The sequence below is a fragment of the Rana temporaria genome, chromosome 12 (assembly GCF_905171775.1).
Source record: "Rana temporaria chromosome 12, aRanTem1.1, whole genome shotgun sequence".
Classification (NCBI taxonomy): Eukaryota; Metazoa; Chordata; class Amphibia; order Anura; family Ranidae; genus Rana; species Rana temporaria.
In genome coordinates this window covers 14308436-14330591 of record NC_053500.1, presented here as the reverse complement: position 1 = coordinate 14330591, position 22156 = coordinate 14308436, and the positions used below count along the sequence as shown (strand labels likewise).

At 48.7% G+C, this 22156-nt stretch overlaps 1 protein-coding gene across 2 annotated transcripts; it reads right to left on the bottom strand.

Moving 5' to 3' along the window:
- Window positions 1-26: 26 nt before the first annotated feature.
- Window positions 27-22129, bottom strand: ZGPAT (zinc finger CCCH-type and G-patch domain containing). Of its 2 annotated transcripts, none has more exons than XM_040331456.1 (7): window positions 21912-22129; window positions 17864-18546; window positions 16560-16693; window positions 14001-14159; window positions 11615-11737; window positions 3978-4389; window positions 27-297 (listed from the first exon to the last, which is right to left on the bottom strand). In XM_040331456.1, exons 2-7 carry the CDS (start codon window positions 18421-18423, stop codon window positions 159-161), a joined length of 1527 nt encoding a protein of 508 aa, XP_040187390.1. In that variant the 5' UTR covers window positions 18424-18546; window positions 21912-22129; the 3' UTR covers window positions 27-158. The 2 variants fall into 2 exon arrangements, with proteins under 2 accessions (XP_040187390.1, XP_040187389.1); XM_040331455.1 differs by having other exon boundaries at window positions 17864-18489.
- Between the last annotated feature and the right edge of the window lie 27 nt (window positions 22130-22156).

Genomic DNA, 22156 nt, shown 5'->3' with positions numbered 1-22156 from the left:
GGTGTGGGCAGGAGACACTCCAAAACTGGGAGTATAAAAAACGGTTTATTCTCAGTTTCAGAAACAAATATTACAAACTGGGGCAATGAACAGTTTGATACATAGGTATAAAGCACGATTCTGTACAGGGATATATATATATATATATATGGGACAAATTAAAATTCAGTCATTTTTTTGTGTGTGTTTGCCTTCTTCTGTTCTCTTTGCAAACTTCGCTCTTCCTGCTGCAAACCTGCAAGCTGAGATCGAGCGTCCGAGAGGCGTTTCTCCAGCTGCGTGATCATCACGCTATCACTAAAAGAAAAAGAAAAAGGGTCACCTTCACAACTCAGCTACAAAAAAAAAATCCTAGATGCATAACATTGTCTTTGTAAATTTAATATTTCAGAAGAATTCCATTTGTGGCATTTTATATACCGTATTTATCGGCGTATACCGCTCACTTTTTTCCCCTTAAAATAAGGGGGAAATCGTGGGTGCGCGATATACGCCGATACCTGCTTCCCGCGCTCAGTTTGAAGCCTCCGCCTACATTTACCGAGCGCAGTACACACGGGTACATTTGGCCAGGCTCGGCTTCGTTCGTGGTCACGCTCTGTGACGTTTATGCGTGGCCGAATGTGCTCGAGTGTACTGCGCTCGGTAAATGTCGGCGGAGGCTTCAAACTGAGCGCGGGAAGCGGGGATTCGACTCGGAGACAGCGCGGGAGAAGCCGGGAGGACACCACCGAGGCCGCGGACGGACGCCGGACCGGACAAGGACGCCGGGCAAGACACAAAAACTGTAAGTAATAAAATGGTTTTTTTTACAGGAATTTCGGGTCAACATTAGGGGTGCGCGCTATACGCCGGAGCGTGCAATACCCCGATAAATACGGTACCATAGAAAATATGTTAGGACTGAGGCATTTTATATACCATAGCAAATATATTAAGACTAAGGCATTTTATATACCATAGCAAATATGTTAGGACTAAGGCATTTTATATACCATAGCAAATATTTGCTATGTTATATAAAATGCCTTAGTCCTAACATATTTGCTATGGTATATAAAATGCCTTAGTCCTAACATATTTTCTATGTTATATAAAATGCCTTAGTCCTAACATATTTGCTAAGGCATTTTATGTAACATAGAAAATATGTTAGGACTAAGGCATTTTATATAACATAGAAAATATGTTAGGACTAAGGCATTTTATACATAGTTACACTGATCCAGCTTGGACCCATTAAATGTAAATACAGTAAAACCTTGGATTGCGAGCATAATTCGTTCCAGAAACATGCTTGTAATTCGAAGCACTTGTATATCAAAGCAAATTTCCCCATAAGAAATAATGGAAACTTCAATGATTCGTTCCACAACCATTTATTCGCAAGTCCTTCAGTTTATAGTCCATATAAAAAGATGATAGAAACGTGATGGGTTGTTTAACCAACCGCAATTTTTTTGTTGTTTAAAAGTCAGCAGCTACAAACACTGTAGCTGCTGACTTTTAATAAGGACACTTACCTGTCCTAGGTGTCCACGATGATGCCCCCCCCCCCCCCGATGCCGATCCGGATCATTGCAGGTCCCGCGCCGCCATCCTCAGTAAGGGAAACAGGTAGTGAAGCTTGCGGCTTCACTGCCCGTTTCCTACTGCGCATGCGCGAGGCTCGCGCCGCTTTGTGAATGGCTACTTAAAGTTCGTTCATTCGCAGAACTCTGTGAATGAATGACATGGCCGCGGGGGCACTGCGTTGCTTTGACAATTGCGCGGTCGTACGACGTTGTACCCAAACAAAATTGATGTCCTTATTTCCTACAAATAGAGCTTTCTTTTGGTGGTATTTGATCACCTCTGCATTTTTTTTTTTTTATGCTATAAACAAAATGAAGAGCGACAATTTTGAAAAAAAATATCAATTTTTTTTGCTATAATAAATATCCCCAAAGAATATATAAAAAAAATAAAAATTCTTTCTCAGTTTAGGCCGATATGTATTCTTCTACATATCGCAATAAGCGTATATTGATTGGTTCACGTAAAAGTTATAGTGTCAACAAAATAGGGGATAGATGTATGGCCTTTTTATATTAATATTTTTTTTTTTTTACTAGTAATGAGATTTTTACGGTGACTGCAACATTATAACGGACACAACGGACACTTTTGACGCTATTTTGGGACCATTGTCATTTATACAGCGACCAGTGCTATAAAAATGCACCGATTACTGTGTAAATGACACTGGCAGGGAAAGGAATAAACCACTAGGGGGCGAGGAAGGGGTTAAGTGTGTCCTAGGGAGTGCTTCTAACTGTGGGGGGGGGGGCTGGGCTATGAGTGACATGACACTGATCACCGCTCCCGATCACAGGGAGCAGTAGATCCCTATCATGTCACAAAGCAGACCAGGGAAATGCCTTGTTTACATAGGCACCTCCCCGTACTGCAGCTCCATGACACGATTGCGGACACCGGCGGACATAGAGTCCGCGGGTCCCATGGGCACGGTCACAGAGCTTGCGGCAGGGCCCGCAAGCGCCGCCGGCAGCAAATTTAATGCAACATACAGGTACGTTGCTTTGTGCAGCCGTGCCATTCTGCTGAGGTATATCTACAGGAGGCGGTCGGCAAGCCGTTAAGCTGCAAAGTAGTTTAGGTATAGGCTTAACCACTTGCCGCCCGCCAATGACATATTGACGTCGGCAAAGTGGTTGTAGAATCCTGACTGGACGTCATATGACGTCCTTAGGATTCCGAGCCGCTGCGCGCCCCCGGGGGCGCGCATCGCGGCGATCGTTGTTGCAGGGTGTCAGTCTGACACCCCGCAACACCGATCAAGGTAAAGAGTCTCTCACGGAGACTCTTTACCACGTGATCAGCCGTGTCCAATCACGGCTGATCACGATGTAAACAGGAAAAGCCGGTAATCGGCTTTTCCTCACTCGCGTCTGTCAGACGCGAGTAGAGGAGAGCCGATCGGCTGCTCCTGTGACAGGGGGGGGGTTTGTGCTGATCGATTATCAGCACAGCCCCCCCGAGGATGCCCACTGGACCACCAGAGATGCCCACTGGACCACCAGAGATTATAAAAATAAAGGTATGCCACCCTAGACCACCAGGGATGAGGACAAAAAATGGATACCAATCATTGCCCACAATGGGCATCACTGATTGGCAGGCATTGTTTGGCACCGATTGGCATCCATTAGTAAAACACATACAATAGTGCCCATCTATGCCCCCTATTAGTGCCCATCCGTGCCGCCTATCAGTGCCCATCCGTGCCGCCTATCAGTGCCCAACCGTGCCGCCCATCAGTGCCCAACCGTGCCACCCATCAGTGCCCAACCGTGCCACCCATCAGTGCCCAACCGTGCCACCCATCAGTGCCCAACCGTGCCACCCATCAGTGCCCAACCGTGCCACCCATCAGTGCCCAACCGTGCCACCCATCAGTGCCCAACCGTGCCACCCATCAGTGCCCAACCGTGCCACCCATCAGTGCCCAACCGTGCCACCCATCAGTGCCCAACCGTGCCACCCATCAGTGCCCAACCGTGCCACCCATCAGTGCCACCACATTAGTGCCACCTCATCGGTGCCTGTCAGTGCAGTACCATCAGTGCCCATCAGTGAAGGAGAAAATGTACTTATTTACAATGTTTTATAATAGAAACAAAAAAATAAATATTTTTTTTTTCAAAATTTTCGGTAATTTTTTTTTTTTTTTTTTGCAGAAAATAAATATCCCAGAGGTGATCAAATACCACCAAAAGAAAGCTCTATTTGTGGGAACAAAATGATAAAAATGTAGTTTGAGTACAGTGTAGCACGACCGCGCAATTGTCATTCAAAGTGCAACAGCGCTGAAAGCTAAAAATTGGTCTGGGCGGGAAGGTGTATAAGTGCCCTGTATGGAAGGGGTTAATTAATGTCTGTGACCACTGGAAATGGTACCAAGTACTTGCACTTACCTTCCTACATTCCTTGCCAGCGACTCTGCAATGTGCGCAATCTCTCTCTGCTTCTGCCGAGTCCTCTCTATAGTCTTGGCCAATTCAATACTCAATGCCCGCTTGCTACTTTGGCTGGCATTATATACTTCCTTGCCTTTCCTTTCTAGATTGGTTTTGGTCCCTGTGGGTTGCCCCTTGTGGTTTTGGCCCTCCAGTTTCTCATTCAGGAAGTCAAACACATTGCGGCGGTTGGGCTTCCCGCGGCCTGCCGCCGCCATCTTGGGCGCTCGCTTTTTTCTGGTTCTGGGAGGGCGGCCCCCTCCTTTTTTCTTCCTTTGTTGGATCGCTAAACACTGGTCCAATGATTTTCCTTTTGGCAAGACCACGGCCTGTACGGGCTCAATTCGCCCCTCTGAATTCTTTCCGAGACCTAAAGAAATGAATGAGTATAAAACAGGCTGATCTGAGAAAGTACAAATTCATTTTTATCATAACTGTTGTTTTTGGCAGCTGATCATTTTGCATCATCAGGACAATTGTGCTCAATGGCCCAGATTCATAAAGCACTTACGCCGACGTATAACAAGTTACGCCGACATAAGTGCAAACGTGCGCCGTCGTATCTGTGCGCCAGAACCACGAACAGATATGCGCCTAAAAACAGGCTGCATGCCGCCGACGTATCTTGCTTACGCCGGCGTAGAGTGGCGCAAATTTAGGCTGGGAGCATGGTGCCGCTCCCATTGATTAGCCATTCAAACATGCAAATGAGGGAAATAAAGAGATTTTTAATACAGCTTGCCTGTAAAATCTTTTTCTTGGAGTACATCACGGGACACAGAGCGGCATTCATTACTATATGGGTTATATGGAGTACCTTCAGGTGTAGACACTGGCAATCTCAAACAGGAAATGCCCCTCCCTATATAACCCCCTCCCATAGGAGGAGTACCTCAGTTTTGTAGCAAGCAGTATGCCTCCCAAAATGGTCCTCAAAAAAGAGGGGTGGGAGCTCTGTGTCCCGTGATGTACTCCAAGAAAAAGATTTTACAGGCAAGCTGTATTAAAAATCTCTTTTTCTTTATCGTACATCACGGGACACAGAGCGGCATTCATTACTATATGGGATGTCCCAAAGCAATGCTTACAATGAGGGGAGGGAGAACATCTCCAAGACAAAAGGATTTAATTTAGAGATATACTCAAATCATAATAAATCCAACTTAGTTGAGAAAAATAATTTTAAATTTTAAATTTAACTCAAAAAAGAGGAGCCCCCGGAATCCGAGGGTCTCAAACTGCAGCCTGCAGCTCTGCCTGCCCGAAGGCAGTATCAGTATTCCTTCTTACGTCCAACTTGTAGAATTTTGTAAACGTGTGGACAGAAGACCAGGTTGCCGCCTTGCAAACTTGAGCCATAGAGATCTGGTGGTGTGCTGCCCAGGAGGCGCCCATGGCTCTAGTAGAATGAGCCTTTAATGATACTGGAGGAGGCAACCCTTTCAAGCCGTAGGCCTGAGTGATTAATTGCTTAATCCACCTAGAAATGGTGGACTTTGCAGCTGCCTGCCCCTTCTTGGGCCCATCCGGTAGAATGAACAGCACATCTGTTTTCCGGATCTTCTTTGTAGCTTTAAGATAGGCCTTCATGGCCCTGACAATATCCAAGGTATGCAGCAACCCTTCCTTTCTGGAAGTAGGTTTAGGGAAGAAGGATGGTAATACCAAATCCTGGTTCAAATGAAAACTGGATATGACCTTCGGTAGGAAGGATGAGGGCGGAGAACGACCCTGTCCTTATGAAAAACAAGATATGGTTCCTTACAGGATAAGGCCGCTAGCTCCGAAACTCTTCTTGCGGAAACTATGGCAACCAAAAATACTAACTTCCTTGTCAGTAGAACCAAAGGAATTTCAGCCAACGGCTCAAACGGTTGTTTCTGTAAACTTGACAGAACAAGATTTAAATCCCACGGACAAAGCGGGGATTTAACTGGAGGTCTAATACGTAAGACCCCTTGAAGGAAGGTCTTAACCAGCGAGTGGGTGGCCAGCGGCCGCTGAAACCACACTGACAGAGCAGAAATCTGTCCTTTGATTGTGCTTAATGCCAATCCTTTATCCACTCCTAGCTGGAGAAAACTTAATACTCTATCGATGGTAAATTTGCGAGAAAGCCATCGCTTGGACTCACAGCAGCCTACATAGGCCTTCCAGACCCTGTAATAAATCACCCTAGAGACCGGTTTCCTGGCTCTGATTAGGGTAGAGACTACTTTCTGAGACAGACCTCTACCCCTGAGAATCAGGGATTCAGCTTCCAGGCCGTCAAATTTAGATGCCGTAAGGCAGGGTGGAGGATCGGACCTTGCGATAGCAGGTCTGGCCGTAGAGGAAGAGTCCAAGGGTCTCCCACTACCATCTTTAGGATGAGTGAGTACCATGCCCTTCTGGGCCATGCTGGAGCTACCAGGATGACTGGTATGTGTTCCACCCGGATCCTGCGCAGCAGGCGGGGTAGTAACTGGAGCGGGGGAAACGCATAAAGAAGTTTGAACTGATGCCAAGGGCAAACCAACGCATCGGTTCCGCAGGCCATCGGATCCCTTGAGCGGGATATGAACCTGTCTAGTTTCTTGTTGAGTCTCGATGCCATGATATCCACGTCCGGCACTCCCCATCTTTGGCAGAGTGCTTGAAAGACTTGTGGATGCAGAGACCATTCCCCCGGCCATAGAGTCTGGCGGCTTAAGAAGTCCGCCTGAAAGTTGTCCACTCCTGGAATGAATATTGCCGATATGCAGGGCACATGCGCCTCTGCCCATAGGAGAATCAAGCTCACCTCTCTCTGAGCGGCTTGACTCCTGGTTCCCCCTTGGTGATTTATGTATGCCACGGCCGTGGCATTGTCTGATTGAATTCTCACCGGGAACCCCTGCAATTTTGACGTCCAAGCCCTGAGGGCTAGTCGAGCAGCTCTGAGCTCCAAGATGTTGATGGGCAACTGCTTCTCTGGCTTTGCCCAAGTACCTTGGCGAGTGCAACCATCCAAAATTGCTCCCCAGCCCGTCAGGCTGGCATCTGTGGTCACTATCTTCCAAGCCACTGGGCTGAAAGACTTCCCCTTCAGTAGATTCTGAGGGTCTAACCACCAACACAGACTTTGTCGGACTCTTGATAAGAGCGGCAACGGGATATCCAAGGCCTGTGGCCTTCTGCTCCATGCTGACAGGATGGCTGCCTGTAGGATGCGAGTGCTTAGAACCAGTAGGATTAATTCCTTGATGGCTTTTACCTTCCTCAGAGGTAGGAACACTCCTTGTTGTTCTGTGTCTAATCTCATGCCGAGATATTCCAACTGCCTTGTGGGCTGGAAAGCTGACTTTTCTCGATTTAGGACCCAGCCGAACCTCTCGAGGTATTGGACCGTGAGGGCCACTGCTCGCTCCAAGCCGGGAGACGAGTGGTCTATGACTAGGAGGTCGTCCAGGTATGCTAGGATCGTGACCCCTTGGATCCTTAGCTTGGCTAGGATCGGAGCTAGGACCTTCGTGAACACCCGGGGGGCCGTAGCCAACCCGAAGGGAAGCGCCACGAATTGGAAGTGACGCGAAGCCACCATGAAGCGTAGATATCTTTGATGTGGCTGATAAATTGGAACATGAAGGTAGGCATCCTTTATGTCTATGGACGCCATGAAGTCGTCCTTCTGGAGTGTGGCAGCTGCTGACCGCACGGATTCCATCCGAAATGAGCGGATCTTTAGATATGCATTTACCATCTTTAGGTCCAAAATTGGCCTGACATCTCCATTGGATTTTGGGATGATGAATAGGTTGGAGTAGAAACCCAGCCCCTGTTCCAGGACTGGTACCTCTACTATTACTTCCTGGGAAAGTAGATGATCTAATGCCGATCTTAATGCGGCTCCCTTTTCCGGATCGTTTGGAATCCTCGACTTCTGGAAATGAGGAGGAGGAAACCTTAGGAAATCTAATTTGTAGCCTGTGGCCACGGAAGACCGTACCCACTCGTCGGGAATGCTGGCTTCCCAAATCTCTGAAAAGAGTCGCAGCCTTCCCCCCACCTTCGTGGGTGGGGGCGCCCCTTCATAAGGTTGGCTTGGGGGCTGGTTTTGCTGGTTTGCGAAACCACTGCCTTTTGCCTCTAACAGCCTGTCCTTGTGATTTGCTGTTGAAGCCGAAGTTTGCTTTTGCAGGAGGCCGTCGATACTGCTTGGCATTAGAGGGCCCCTGCCCAGGGGAATACTGTCGTTTAAACGCAGGCCCCTGAACCTTCTTCTTAGTTGGCAAGAGAGTACTCTTGCCGTTTGAAATGGTCTGAATGTATTTATCTAGGTCTTCTCCGAAGAGTCGTCCTCCATGGAAGGGGAACCCTACCAGGAGCTTCTTGCATGGGGGCTCAGCCTCCCAGCTTTTTAACCATAAGAGTCTTCTCATATGGATAAGGGATAACGATAAACGTGACGCTTGCTGGATAGAATCCTTGATTGCGTCTACCGTAAAACATATGGCCTTAGGGACATCCGAAAATTCTTCTGCCTGCTGGGCAGGAATAAGTTTAAGCATCTGCTTAAATTGATCCGATAATGCTTGAGCGACCCCAATCGCAGCCACAGCTGGCTGTACTACTGCCCCTGCAGTAGTGAAGGAGTTCTTAAGTAGTGCTTCCAAGCGCTTATCAACTGGATCCTTGAACACCTGTATGTTTTCTACAGGGCATGTTAACGATTTGTTAACACATGAGATGGCTGCGTCCACTGCAGGAGTAGCCCATCTTTTGGAAAATTTTTCTTCCATAGGATATAGGACAGAGAACTTCTTAGGTGGTAAGAAGATCTTATCTGGCTTGTTCCAATCTTGGAACAAAACTCCCTCTAATAGAGGATGGATCGGAAACACAGCATTGCTTTGAGGCGCCCTCAGTGAGCCCAAAGCTGAAACCGTCGATACCTGGAGATCTGGTACTGGCAAGTTGAATGCCCTATGGACCAAGTCCGACAATCCTTGAATCCACCAGCTCTCCCTCAGGGAGACTGCCCCAGACTCCTCTGTATCCGGATCCTCGATCCCTGAACCTACTTGGTCCTTGTCCAAGAGGTCGTCCAATTCCCCTGAGGAAAGGACCTCCTCTTCTGAGGGTCCGCGCTCGGGCGACGGAGATCTATTCCGCTTACTGCCCCGCATAGCTGCGGCTATCATTTTACCCATGCTTTTCTGCATCTCTTTTAAAGAGGTGAGTAATACCTCCTCCGTGACCATCTTAGGGTTGGACTGACCCGCGTCAGCTCCAGCCCCAGATCCCGATGGCCCCAAGGCTCCCTGTGGGGAAAGCAGCGGCATAGCTTTGTCCGAGACCTCAGACTCTCTGGGGGAATCCCCACCTCTTGTACCCTTGTTTTTTGATGCCATGGTACAATACCGAGGTACACCTGCTACTTATTGGTACCTGGGACTTATAAATAGTTAAATGCCCAAACACCTGTTTGGGGGATAAAAAAATGCTTCCTCTCCCCTAGATGACACTTTTTTTTTTTTTTTTTTTTTTCAAAAAAAAATCTTTTTTTTTTTTTTTTTTCAAATCTAGGAAAGAAAAAACATTCTGTCCCCCTGAGTAGTATTGCAAGAAAAACTATGAGATGGAAAAGAAACAGCCTATTCCTAGGCTTGAAAACAGTCTTTCTGAAGACTGCAATATTCTTTCTGGCCACTGTGTGTCCTCGGCGCCCCGTGCTTGCCGTTCTGGTCTTTCCTCCTCAGTTCCAAAGTATTGAATGAGCTATATGGAACAAACAAGGAAGGGCCGCCCCTTCCTTAAGCCACTGACCCGCCCTTCCCCCCCAGCAATCTCAAACAGGAAATGCCCCTCCCGACAGGGGGGGGGTGGGGTTGGGAGGAAGGGACCTCTCTGCTCCAGCAAACTGCAGCCTGGAACCATGAGGAGGTCAGCGTTTTGCCTGCTTTGCAGGCCGTGAGGAGGAAGACTGAATGGAGCATCGCCTGGAGGCTTGCAGGTAAGCACAGCTCTCTGACACACACATATACTTTTATATCACACAGGCCCCACTCAATGCTTTTCCAACACTACAAGGGAGGTCACATCTTATGGGGAATAATACATATAGAGCCATCCTATCTTTATGATATGTGACTAGTTTGCCAGATGCAGTGCATAACTTTAGGCATGTCCCCTGTGACCCCCCAGAAAAAACCTGCTAAGAACCAAGTTCCGCAAGTTTTCCCCTCACTTACCTGCTCCATGCCGCAGGACTTTGCCAAGCAAGAGGCCCAATCTTCCCCCATCTCGGTGGGGATGTCTAGACCTTCAGGCCCTGGGTTCCTATGAAGGATCCACTGTCCTGGGCCCATATAGCACTCTGGCAACAGAAACATTAGGCACCCAAAGGTTTCTAAGTTCTGGGCCCAGGGTCCAGCTCTCTAAAAAGAAAAGCATTATGGGCTATACCCCAAGGGTTTGGGGTCCGGTTACTGACCACTTTAGCGCTGAGGCTTTTTTGGACAGAACCGGTTAGCTCACCTAATCCCAAGGATGTGGAGGCAAGCTAAACCATGACTAACACCTAAGACACTGGCGGAAAAACTGAGGTACTCCTCCTATGGGAGGGGGTTATATAGGGAGGGGCATTTCCTGTTTGAGATTGCCAGTGTCTACACCTGAAGGTACTCCATATAACCCATATAGTAATGAATGCCGCTCTGTGTCCCGTGATGTACGATAAAGAAACGGCGATTCACGAACCTGCGTGCGCCCGGCGCATGGTACGTGAGATGCGCGTAAGTTGTACGTCCGGCGTAAAGTTATTCCCCATAAAGGAGGTGCAACCCAGCAGCAGACACGCTCAGGTCTGCACCAGGGAACACAAGCCGGCGTATTGTGCGTTGGACTGGCTGGGCATACGTTATGTTCACGGCGTACGCAGTGATCTGGCGTAGCTTAGGCAGTTGTGCCGGTGCATTGCCACGAAATGAGATCTGCCATCGGATGAGATGGTCCGCCTCCATCACATCCTATTGGCTCACTCCTGTCACGTGACATATTTAAACGTCAAGTATCGACGCGAACATCAGTCTCAGCTAGGCTATCATAGGGAGAGGAGATCCTCTCCCTATGATAGCCTAGCTGAGACTGATGTTCGCGTCGATACTTGACGTTTAAATATGTCACGTGACAGGAGTGAGCCAATAGGATGTGATGGAGGCGGACCATCTCATCCGATGGCAGATCTCATTTCGTGGCAATGCACCGGCGTGTTTGTGAGCAGGCGCGGGGGGGGTGTGCGCATGCGCAGTTCGTGATACGTACCTGTCTGTCGCTCGGCCCATCATTTGCATGGGGTCACCCCTCATTTGCATGGGTCACGCCCACTTCCACCTACGCGAGTGTACGCCTTCGAAACCCACGCCACACTGGCGCAGCGTTGGGAGCACTGGCTTGCTGAATGCAATGCTTGCCTCTCTGCGCTGCGTTGGCGTAGCGTACAGTGGTTACTCTACGGCGGCGTAATGTGCGCCTTGCTTTCTGTGAATCTGGGCCAATGTTGGGATTGAGAAAAGTTTTTTTTTTAAAAGGTTTTGAGAAAAAAAAAATATATATATGATAGAACAACCACTTACCTTTCCCAAACTCATATCCCATTCGAGCCATAAGCTTTGATCCAATCCCACGTGTGTGAGCCTCCCAACCGGCAAATTCAGAACTGCAGGGACCAGGTCCAACCACTTCATTGTCCGCCAATACTGTATAAACAAAGCGTGAGGTTACATGAGCAATGAGTATTATTGGAGTAAAGGGGAAGTTAAATCGCTTACTGGCATCTTTACATTTTAAGGCAGGGGTCGACAATATCCGGGCGCCAGGTCGCAATTGCGACAAGAAATTGTAACCTAGCGCCCGCCGGTAATTGAGGCCGCAAAGCCGCGGCCTCAATTACCGGCCGCCGCGATCGCGCGGTGGGGGCGCACAGAGGCACAGGATCCTGTGTCTCCGTGCGCCCTCCACCTCCCCCGCTGCGCGATCGCGGCGGGCCCGTGATGGCCGGTAATTGAGGCCGCGGCTTTGCAGCCTTGTGAAGTCCCAAGCTCTTCCTTCTGTGAGCTGGCGCCATCTGGTGGTGGCCGTTGGCATTACACGTTAAACAGCAATTCTAATGTAATTTTTCACTATTTTCACTGCCATCTTCTTCCCTCTAATTAGAACCCCCAAACATTATATATATTTTTTATTCTAACACCCTAGAGAATAAAATGGCGATCGTTGGAATACTTTCTGTCACGCCGTATTTGCGCAGCGGTCTTACAAGCGCACTTTTTTGGGAAAAAAATTACACTTTTTTTAATTAAAAAATAAGACAACAGTAAAGTTATCCCCATTTTTTTTAATATTATGAAAGATAATGTTACGCCGAGTAAATTGATACCCAACATGTCACGCTTCAAAATTGCGTCCGCTCGTGGAATGCCGACAAACTTTGACCCTTTAAAATCTCCATAGGCAACGTTTAAAAATTCTACAGGTTGCATGTTTTGAGTTACAGAGGAGGTCTAGGGCTAGAATTATTGCTCTCGCTCTAACGATCGCGGCGATACCTCACATGTGTGGTTTGAATACCGTTTACATATGCGGGCGCTACTCACGTATGTGTTCGCTTCTGCGCGCAAGCTCGTCGGGACGGGGCGCGTTTTCTGGCTCCTAACTTTTTTAGCTGGCTCCTAGATTCCAAGCAAATTTGTCAAACCTTGCATTAAGGAATCATGTGCGAGGGTTAAGCCAATTCTGGGTTTGCTCACCTTGACATTGGCATTTGTTGCCTTATGGGTTTATGTAAAATCTCCATTAATAGCTGTAAAATATTGTAATTATGAATACATTTCATTTAGGTTGCATCTATGGAAGGCGTGCAAAATGGCGTCACAGAAGTGCTTGTTAAGAGCAGACACTTCGGTGCCTAGGATTGTGTATACAAACAATGGAGATCCAAACCTCATTGTTTTACACACACTCACTTCAAAGGATCCCATGCTGGGATATGCAATGAAGAGAGGCCAACCCGTAATCAATACCTAACTTCCCGGGAAAATCCAATTAAACCCCGAATGGAGTACGGCCGCTTGGGCTGCTCGGTCTTCTGAGTGACAGGTGGACAGGCGACTGTGATGACGTCCTCGCCAGTCACCAGGCACAAGTCAGGCTGCGTTTTGTGGGCCGCAAGTCAGGCTGCATTTTGTGGGCCGCAAGTCAGCCTGCGTTTTGTGGGCCGCAAGTCAGCCTGCATTTTGTGGGCCGCAAGTCAGCCTGCATTTTGTGGGCACAAGTCAGGCTGCATTTTGTGGGCACAAGTCAGGCTGCATTTTGTGGGCACAAGTCAGGCTGCATTTTGTGGGCACAAGTCAGGCTGCATTTTGTGGGCCGCAAGTCAGCCTGCATTTTGTGGGTACAAGTCAGGCTGCATTTTATGGGCACAAGTCAGGCTGCGTTTTGTGGGCACAGGTCAGGCTGCGTTTTGTGGGCACAGGTCAGGCGGCATTTTGTGGGCACAGGTCAGGCTGCATTTTGCGGGCACAGGTCAGGCTGCATTTTGTGGGCACAAGTCAGGCTGCATTTTGTGGGCACAAGTCAGGCTGCATTTTGTGGGCACAAGTCAGGCTGCATTTTGTGGGCACAAGTCAGGCTGCATTTTGTGGGCACAAGTCAGGCTGCATTTTGTGGGTACAAGTCAGGCTGCATTTTGTGGGTACAAGTCAGGCTGCATTTTGTGGGTACAAGTCAGGCTGCATTTTGTGGGTACAAGTCAGGCTGCGTTTTATGGGCACAGGTCAGGCTGCGTTTTGTGGGCACAGGTCAGGCGGCATTTTGTGGGCACAGGTCAGGCTGCATTTTGCGGGCACTGGTAAATATTTTGGTACACCATTTGGTTTCAGAATATATTTTTTTTCTTGTTTTCCTCCTCTAAAACCTATGTGGGTCTTATGGAGCGAAAAATACAGTAATTATCCTACTCACCTTGGGCATACCCAGAATCCTCGACTTCATCCTCATCATCTTCATCGGACGAAGAGTCTTCACTTTCCCGTAGCGGTTGGATGACGGCATCTGCTTCAAGCACGGCTTCCTTCAGCAGCAAAGAATCAAATTTTACAGTGTAGAATGAGTTGTCAATGTCTAAAACACACAGGGAAAACAACAGTCAGCCAAAACATACAAACAGCAAATGTAAAAAGGAAAAAAAAAAAAAATGTATCTAAATGCAAGAACAACAATGTAATACGTTACAGCTTACCAGTCATTAGATACGGTGGCTGCATTTGTTTTTAGGTTAGGTTAGGCACCTATTGATCCTTCTACTTCCTGTGCACTGAACGGAAATCTCAAAAACAATGGGGTAGATTCAGAGAGCAATTGCGTCTGCGTAACCATAGTTACGCAGCGCAATTGCTTACTTGCCTCGGCGTATCAAATGCTCCTGATTCAGGAACCTCGATACGCCGACTGCAGCCTAAGATATGACTGGCATAAGGCTCCTTATGCCGTCATATCTTAGGCTGCATTCTTACGCAGGGCGCTAGGTGGCGTTCCCGTTGTGGTCAGCGTAGAGTATGCAAATTGCATACTAACGCCGTTTCACAACCGTACGCGCGCCCTGCGTACGCAGTTTACATCGTTTGCGTACGTCGGGTTTTGCGTAAGGCTGCCCCTGCTATTAGCAGGCGCAGCCAATGCTAAGTATACCCGTCGTTCCCGCGTCGCGAAATTTGAAAATTACGTTGTTTGCGTAAGTCATTCCAGCACGTCCAGCGCCATTCACGTTCACTTTGAAGCAAATGACGTCCTTGCGACGTCATTTACCGCAATGCACGTCGGGAAAGTTTCCCGATGGAGCATGCGCACTACGTTCGGCGCGGGAACGCGCCTAATTTAAATGATCCACGCCCCCTATGGGATCATTTAAATTGTGCGCTCTTACGCCGGGCATTTTTCAGCAGCGCCCACGCAATTTACGGAGCTACTGCTCCGTGAATGAATGAATGAATGAATGAAAAACTTATATAGCGCGGCACATGCGAACTGAATCGCCTCTGGGCGCTTGAATCAAGCGTAGCGCAGGAAATTTACGGAGGCGCAGCGGCAAAACGGTGGCAAATGTACCTGAATCTACCCCAATGATATCAGCTTTCCCAGCTATCTTCTGTGAGCTACAAAACACGTAGCCTTCTATGCAAGGAAGATGCCTGCAGGGGGCGCACGCCTCTAGTGGGCCGTTTCTGCTGTGTTAATTCACAGCAGAAGCTAATCTGCAGGCGCAGAGCACTCGATGTCCTCTGGCGCCCGCCGATCGTCAGTAAAAACACACAGAACTGAGATCTGCCTATGTAGACAAGGCATAGCTCAGTTCTAACGGGGGGGGAGGGGGAGATGTATTGTGTGTCTCTGCAAAGCGGTGACTAGACCCAATCTCTTCCCCTAGTAAAAGCAGCACATACAGTACACAAAAACACTAACTAGGCACACAGTTAACCCTTCGATCACCCTGCAGTGTGGTTGAGCAACATGGGAAATGCAGTTCCAAAACATCTGGGGTGCCAAGGTTCACCATCACACCCCTAGACATTTAACCCCTTCCCTGCCAGTGTCATTAGTACAGTGACAGTGCATATTTTTTGCACCAATCACTGTATTAATGTCACCGCAAAAAGTGTAAAAAGTGTCAGTTAGTGTACGGCTGTTGGCCACAATATCGCTCTCCAACTCTGCCGTTACTAGTATTAAAAAAAGAAATTCCATAAATAAATCCCATAGTTTGCAGATGCTATAAAGTTCGCGTAAAACAATCGATATACACTTACTGGGATTTTTGTAGCAGAATACATATTTGTCTAAAGTTATGAAAAAACTGTTTTATTGAAAATGTTTTATAGCAGAAGGTAACAAATGTTTTATTTTATTTATTTATTTTTATTAACCTTTTGTCTTTTTTTGTTTATAGCACAAAAGCTAAAAAAAAGTAAAAAAGTGTTTTTTTTTTAAATGGTCGCTCTTTTTTTGTTTATAGCGCAAAAAATTAAAACCGCAGAGGTGATCAAATACCACCAAACGAAAGCTCTATTTGTGGGAAAAAAAGGACGCCAATTTTGTTTGGGAGGCACATCGCACAACTGCGCAATTTTAATTTAAAGCGACGCAGTGCTGAAAGCTGAAATTTCGCCTGGGCAGGAGGAGGGTATATGTGCCCAGTAAGCAAGTGGTTAATCGCCAATTAAATTTTCACTTCAAGGGCAGGAGCGGCGTCTAGGCGGCTCCTGGTGCAGGGGAGGGGGGGTGCAAAAAAAAGACAGTGCCATGATCCCCCCCATGGGCAAAAGTCTACACAGCAATGACTAGGACAGATCAATGCAGAAACACTAAGTGACCAGCAGCCCCTCGGATGTTTGAGGATCACACCCCATGATAAAATGGAGTTATGAGAATATAAATGCTTATTTTTTTTTCTGCCTTACCACATTGACAATGTTATTGGGTGACATAAAAGGTAGGTGTGCCCGGCCCTGTAGTCTCAGACTTTACCTATAATCCGCCCAGAGTACCAGATGCCATCGCTGTGCCGGGCCAAGCAGGGTTTGTCAATGCTGAGAGAGTCGAGGTCTGGCTCCTTAAAGACCCGGAGTTCACTCGCCGGCACCACTTGTCCATGGGAGAACCTGAGTGGAGGGAAAAAAAACAAAGGACTTTTAAAGGACACAAACTATTCACTGTACTGATATCTAAAAGGGCGAGACAAGACATCGGAGATGCACCCTCTCTATCAGGGCCGTCTTAATAGCATCATGGGCCCCTGGGCAAAGTAATGCACTGGGGCCCCTACCAGCTTTCCCCTAATCTACACACCTACTTTCAAGAAATAAAGTATAAATAGTTGATACAATTAAACATATATTCATTAGTACTTTCAATAAAATCGATTTTACAAAAGGAAAACATTTAATAAATCAAAGACTAGTCAACACAAAGGGCACATTACGGGGGGGGGGGGGGGGGGGTCAGGAGGGCACAGTACAGAGGAGGAATGCAGAAGGGCACATTAGGGGGGGGTCAGGAGGGCACAGTACAGAGGAGGAATGCAGAAGGGCACATTACGGGGGGGGGTAAGGAGGGCACAGTACAGAGGGGGAATGCAGAAGGGCGCCATTGTGCATGTGTGCGTGGCCGGCGCGAGCTCCGTGAACCCGACTGGCTGGCGCTGCTGTCAATCACATCCAGTGACGCGGCGCTCCGAAAGGCGGAGCCGAGTGATAACGTGAGCGGCTGTGGCCGCTCGCTGTACCACGGGAGCACGCCCGCAATTAATGACCACCATGCAAGCTCTCGCATGACTGTGGTTTCTAATTGCGGGGAGGACCAGAGACAGCCGCCGAGGGACCCCAGAAGATGAGGATCAGGGGCACTCTGTGCAAAACGAACTGCACAGTGGAGGTAAGTATGACATGTTTGTTATTTAAAAGTGACCCTTTAAGTCATGGGTCTTCAAACTACGGCCCTCCAGGTGTTGAGGAACTACAATTCCCATCATGCCTAGTCATGTCTGTGAATGTCAGAGTTTTGCAATGCCTCATGGGATTTGTAGTTCCGCAACAGCTGGAGGGCCGCAGTTTGAGGATCCCTGCTTTAAGTGGTTAATTTGCAGGGATTTCCTCTCACTTCCTGTTTGGCTATGGGGCAGGAAGTGAAGGAAAATCTCTGCAATGGGACACAGATGGGAAAAAAAAAATCTGACAGGGGGTTTTTACCCTTCCTTGCACAACCCAAAAGTGTTTATTTTTTGGTTGACAACCCTGTTCCTGGAATTTCCAGCCTCGAAGTGCTTTGCTTACCTGCAGCTTTCATTAAAGAGACACTTTCCATCTAGAAAATAGGGGCATGGCTTCATGGCCTTGTGCGTGGGGTACAGATAGAGAACCCGGACACCCGGACTCCCATCCTCCGTTTCTTCTGAGCCCACAATCATGGCGTTATGATACTCCAACGTCCCCCATGTGCTATAGTAAGGGGCTCTGACCTTCATCCCGCTAGATGCATCTTCGTCTTCCTCCACCTCCTCCTCACTGCCTCCCGAACAAATGGATTTACTATCCGTGGCCCCCGTGGCCTCACTTTCGTTACTCAGCTCCCCTACGGCCCTCCTGAAAGCCTCATACTCATCGTCCGGCTGTGAGGAGGAGGAGGAAGGACCATCGAGGGCGGAGAGTAAGTTGGATTTCTGGACAGACAGCAGGCTGGACTCTGTCAGTTCTATCAGCTGCTGCAAGTCCTCCTGAAGCTGGAGGAGGTCGGCTCTCTGTGAGGGGTCCAAGTCGGCGTTCACCGTCTGTCTGACCTGTTCTAGCTGAGCTTTGTAGGTCCGGATGGCGGCTGCCAGACTCTCTTCATCCATTGTGTGCTACAGAACACCTCCACCCGGGTACTGACTAGATTCTGCCTTCTTTATAGAGCTTGTCTTCTGTAAAATAAAATAGGAACATCAACTTTCACCAATCCTCAACTGTCTTCATGTATCCTGGAAAAGAATCATATTTATTGTGGAAAAGGAGAAACTTGGCCCCTGAAAAATGGGCCGACTACTGAAATCCAATACGTAAACCACCTGGGGCCCCGGAACAAATGACACACTGACACTTGGGGCCCCGGAACAATGACACACTGACACTTGGGGGACCCAGAATAATGACACACTGACACTTGGGGGACCCAGAATAATGACACACTGACACTTGGGGGACCCATAACAATGACACACTGACACTTGGGGGTCCAGAACAATGACACACTGACACTTGGGGGACCCAGAATAATGACACACTGACACTTGGGGGACCCAGAATAATGACACACTGACACTTGGGGGACCCATAACAATGACACACTGACACTTGGGGTCCCAGAACAATGACACACTGACACTTGGGGGTCCCAGAACAATGACACACTGACACTTGGGGGTCCAGAACAATGACACACTGACACTTGGGGGACCCAGAATAATGACACACTGACACTTGGGGGACCCAGAATAATGACACACTGACACTTGGGGGACCCATAACAATGACACACTGACACTTGGGGGTCCAGAACAATGACACACTGACACTTGGGGGTCCAGAACAATGACACACTGACACTTGGGGGTCCAGAACAATGACACACTGACACTTGGGGGTCCCGGAACAATGACACACTGACACTTGGGGCCCCGGAACAATGACACACTGACACTTGGGGGTCCAGAACAATGACACACTGACACTTGGGGCCCCGGAACAATGACACACTGACACTTGGGGGTCCCAGAACAATGACACACTGACACTTGGGGCCCCGGAACAATGACACACTGACACTTGGGGGTCCAGAACAATGACATACTGACACTCGGGGGTCCCAGAACAATGACATACTGACACTCGGGGGTCCCAGAACAATGACATACTGACACTCGGGGGTCCCAGAACAATGACACACTGACACTTGGGGGTCCAGAACAATGACACACTGACACTTGGGGATCCAGAACAATGACACACTGACACTTGGGGTCCCAGAACAATGACACACTGACACTTGGGGGTCCCAGAACAATGACACACTGACACTTGGGGTCCCAGAACAATGACACACTGACACTTGGGGTCCCAGAACAATGACACACTGACACTTGGGGATCCAGAACAATGACACACTGACACTTGGGGTCCCAGAACAATGACACACTGACACTTGGGGGTCCCAGAACAATGACACACTGACACTTGGGGGTCCAGAACAATGACACACACTGACACTTGGGGGTCCAGAACAATGACACACTGACACTTGGGGGTCCCAGAACAATGACACACTGACACTTGGGGGTCCAGAACAATGACACACTGACACTTGGGGGTCCCAGAACAATGACACACTGACACTTGGGGTCCCAGAACAATGATACACTGACACTTGGGGGTCCAGAACAATGACACACTGACACTTGGGGTCCCAGAACAATGACACACTGACACTTGGGGCCCCGGAACAATGACACACTGACACTTGGGGGTCCAGAACAATGACACACTGACACTTGGGGCCCCGGAACAATGACACACTGACACTTGGGGGTCCCAGAACAATGACACACTGACACTTGGGGGTCCAGAACAATGACACACTGACACTTGGGGGTCCAGAACAATGACACACTGACACTTGGGGCCCCGGAACAATGACACACTGACACTTGGGGGTCCCAGAACAATGACACACTGACACTTGGGGGTCCCAGAACAATGACACACTGACACTTGGGGGTCCAGAACAATGACACACTGACACTTGGGGGTCCAGAACAATGACACACTGACACTTGGGGGTCCCAGAACAATGACACACTGACACTTGGGGGTCCAGAACAATGACACACTGACACTTGGGGGTCCCAGAACAATGACACACTGACACTCGGGGGGCCCAGAACAATGACACACTGACACTCGGGGGTCCAGAACAATGACACACTGACACTCGGGGGTCCAGAACAATGACACACTGACACTTGGGGGGTCCAGAACAATGACACACTGACACTTGGGGGTCCCAGAACAATGACACACTGACACTTGGGGGGTCCAGAACAATGACACACTGACACTTGGGGTCCCAGAACAATGACACACTGACACTTGGGGGTCCCAGAACACTGACACTTGGGGGTCCCAGAACAATGACACACTGACACTTGGGGTCCCAGAACAATGACACACTGACACTTGAGGTCCCAGAACAATGACACACTGACACTTGGGGTCCCAGAACAATGACACACTGACACTTGAGGTCCCAGAACAATGACACACTGACACTTGGGGGTCCAGAACAATGACACACTGACACTTGGGGGGTCCAGAACAATGACACACTGACACTTGGGGGTCCAGAACAATGACACCCTGACACTTGGGGGTCCCAGAACAATGACACACTGACACTTGGGGGTCCAGAACAATGACACACTGACACTTGGGGGTCCCAGAACAATGACACACTGACACTTGGGGGTCCAGAACAATGACACACTGACACTTGGGGTCCCAGAACAATGACACACTGACACTTGGGGGTCCAGAACAATGACACACTGACACTTGGGGGTCCCAGAACAATGACACACTGACACTTGGGGGTCCCAGAACAATGACACACTGACACTTGGGGGTCCCAGAACAATGACACACTGACACTTGGGGGTCCCAGAACACTGACACTTGGGGGTCCAGAACAATGACACACTGACACTTGGGGTCCAGAACAATGACACACTGACACTTGGGGGTCCAGAACAATGACACACTGACACTTGGGGTCCCAGAACAATGACACACTGACACTTGGGGGTCCAGAACAATGACACACTGACACTTGGGGGTCCCAGAACACTGACACTTGGGGGTCCAGAACAATGACACACTGACACTTGGGGGTCCAGAACAATGACACACTGACACTTGGGGGTCCAGAACAATGACACACTGACACTTGGGGGTCCAGAACAATGACACACTGACACTTGGGGGTCCCAGAACAATGACACACTGACACTTGGGGGTCCCAGAACAATGACACACTGACACTTGGGGGTCCAGAACAATGACACACTGAAACTTGGGGGCCCAGAACAATGACACACTGACACTTGGGGGTCCAGAACAATGACACACTGACACTTGGGGGTCCAGAACAATGACACACTGACACTTGGGGGTCCCAGAACAATGACACACTGACACTTGGGGTCCCATACATGCTGGGACTTGTAGTTCTTCAGCACCTGACTCAAACACGAGTTTTCCTATTCCACCAGACCCCCACTCATTTCATTCTTACCTTACACAGCCGCCATGACACCGGCATCAGAACGTAACTTCCTCAGCTGTCCCCCGCACCTGCCGCCATTTTCTTGTAGCCCCCTTAGGTCCATTTTAGTTTAAAAACGATTAATCTCTAAGCGGACAGAACGCGTCTTCTAATAATCTGTCCAGTCATGTTCCTTAGTCCCTAAAACATATTCATTCCACTGACCCAACGCTATGACAGACGGTGCCACAACCAAGATGGCCGCCTAAGTGTGA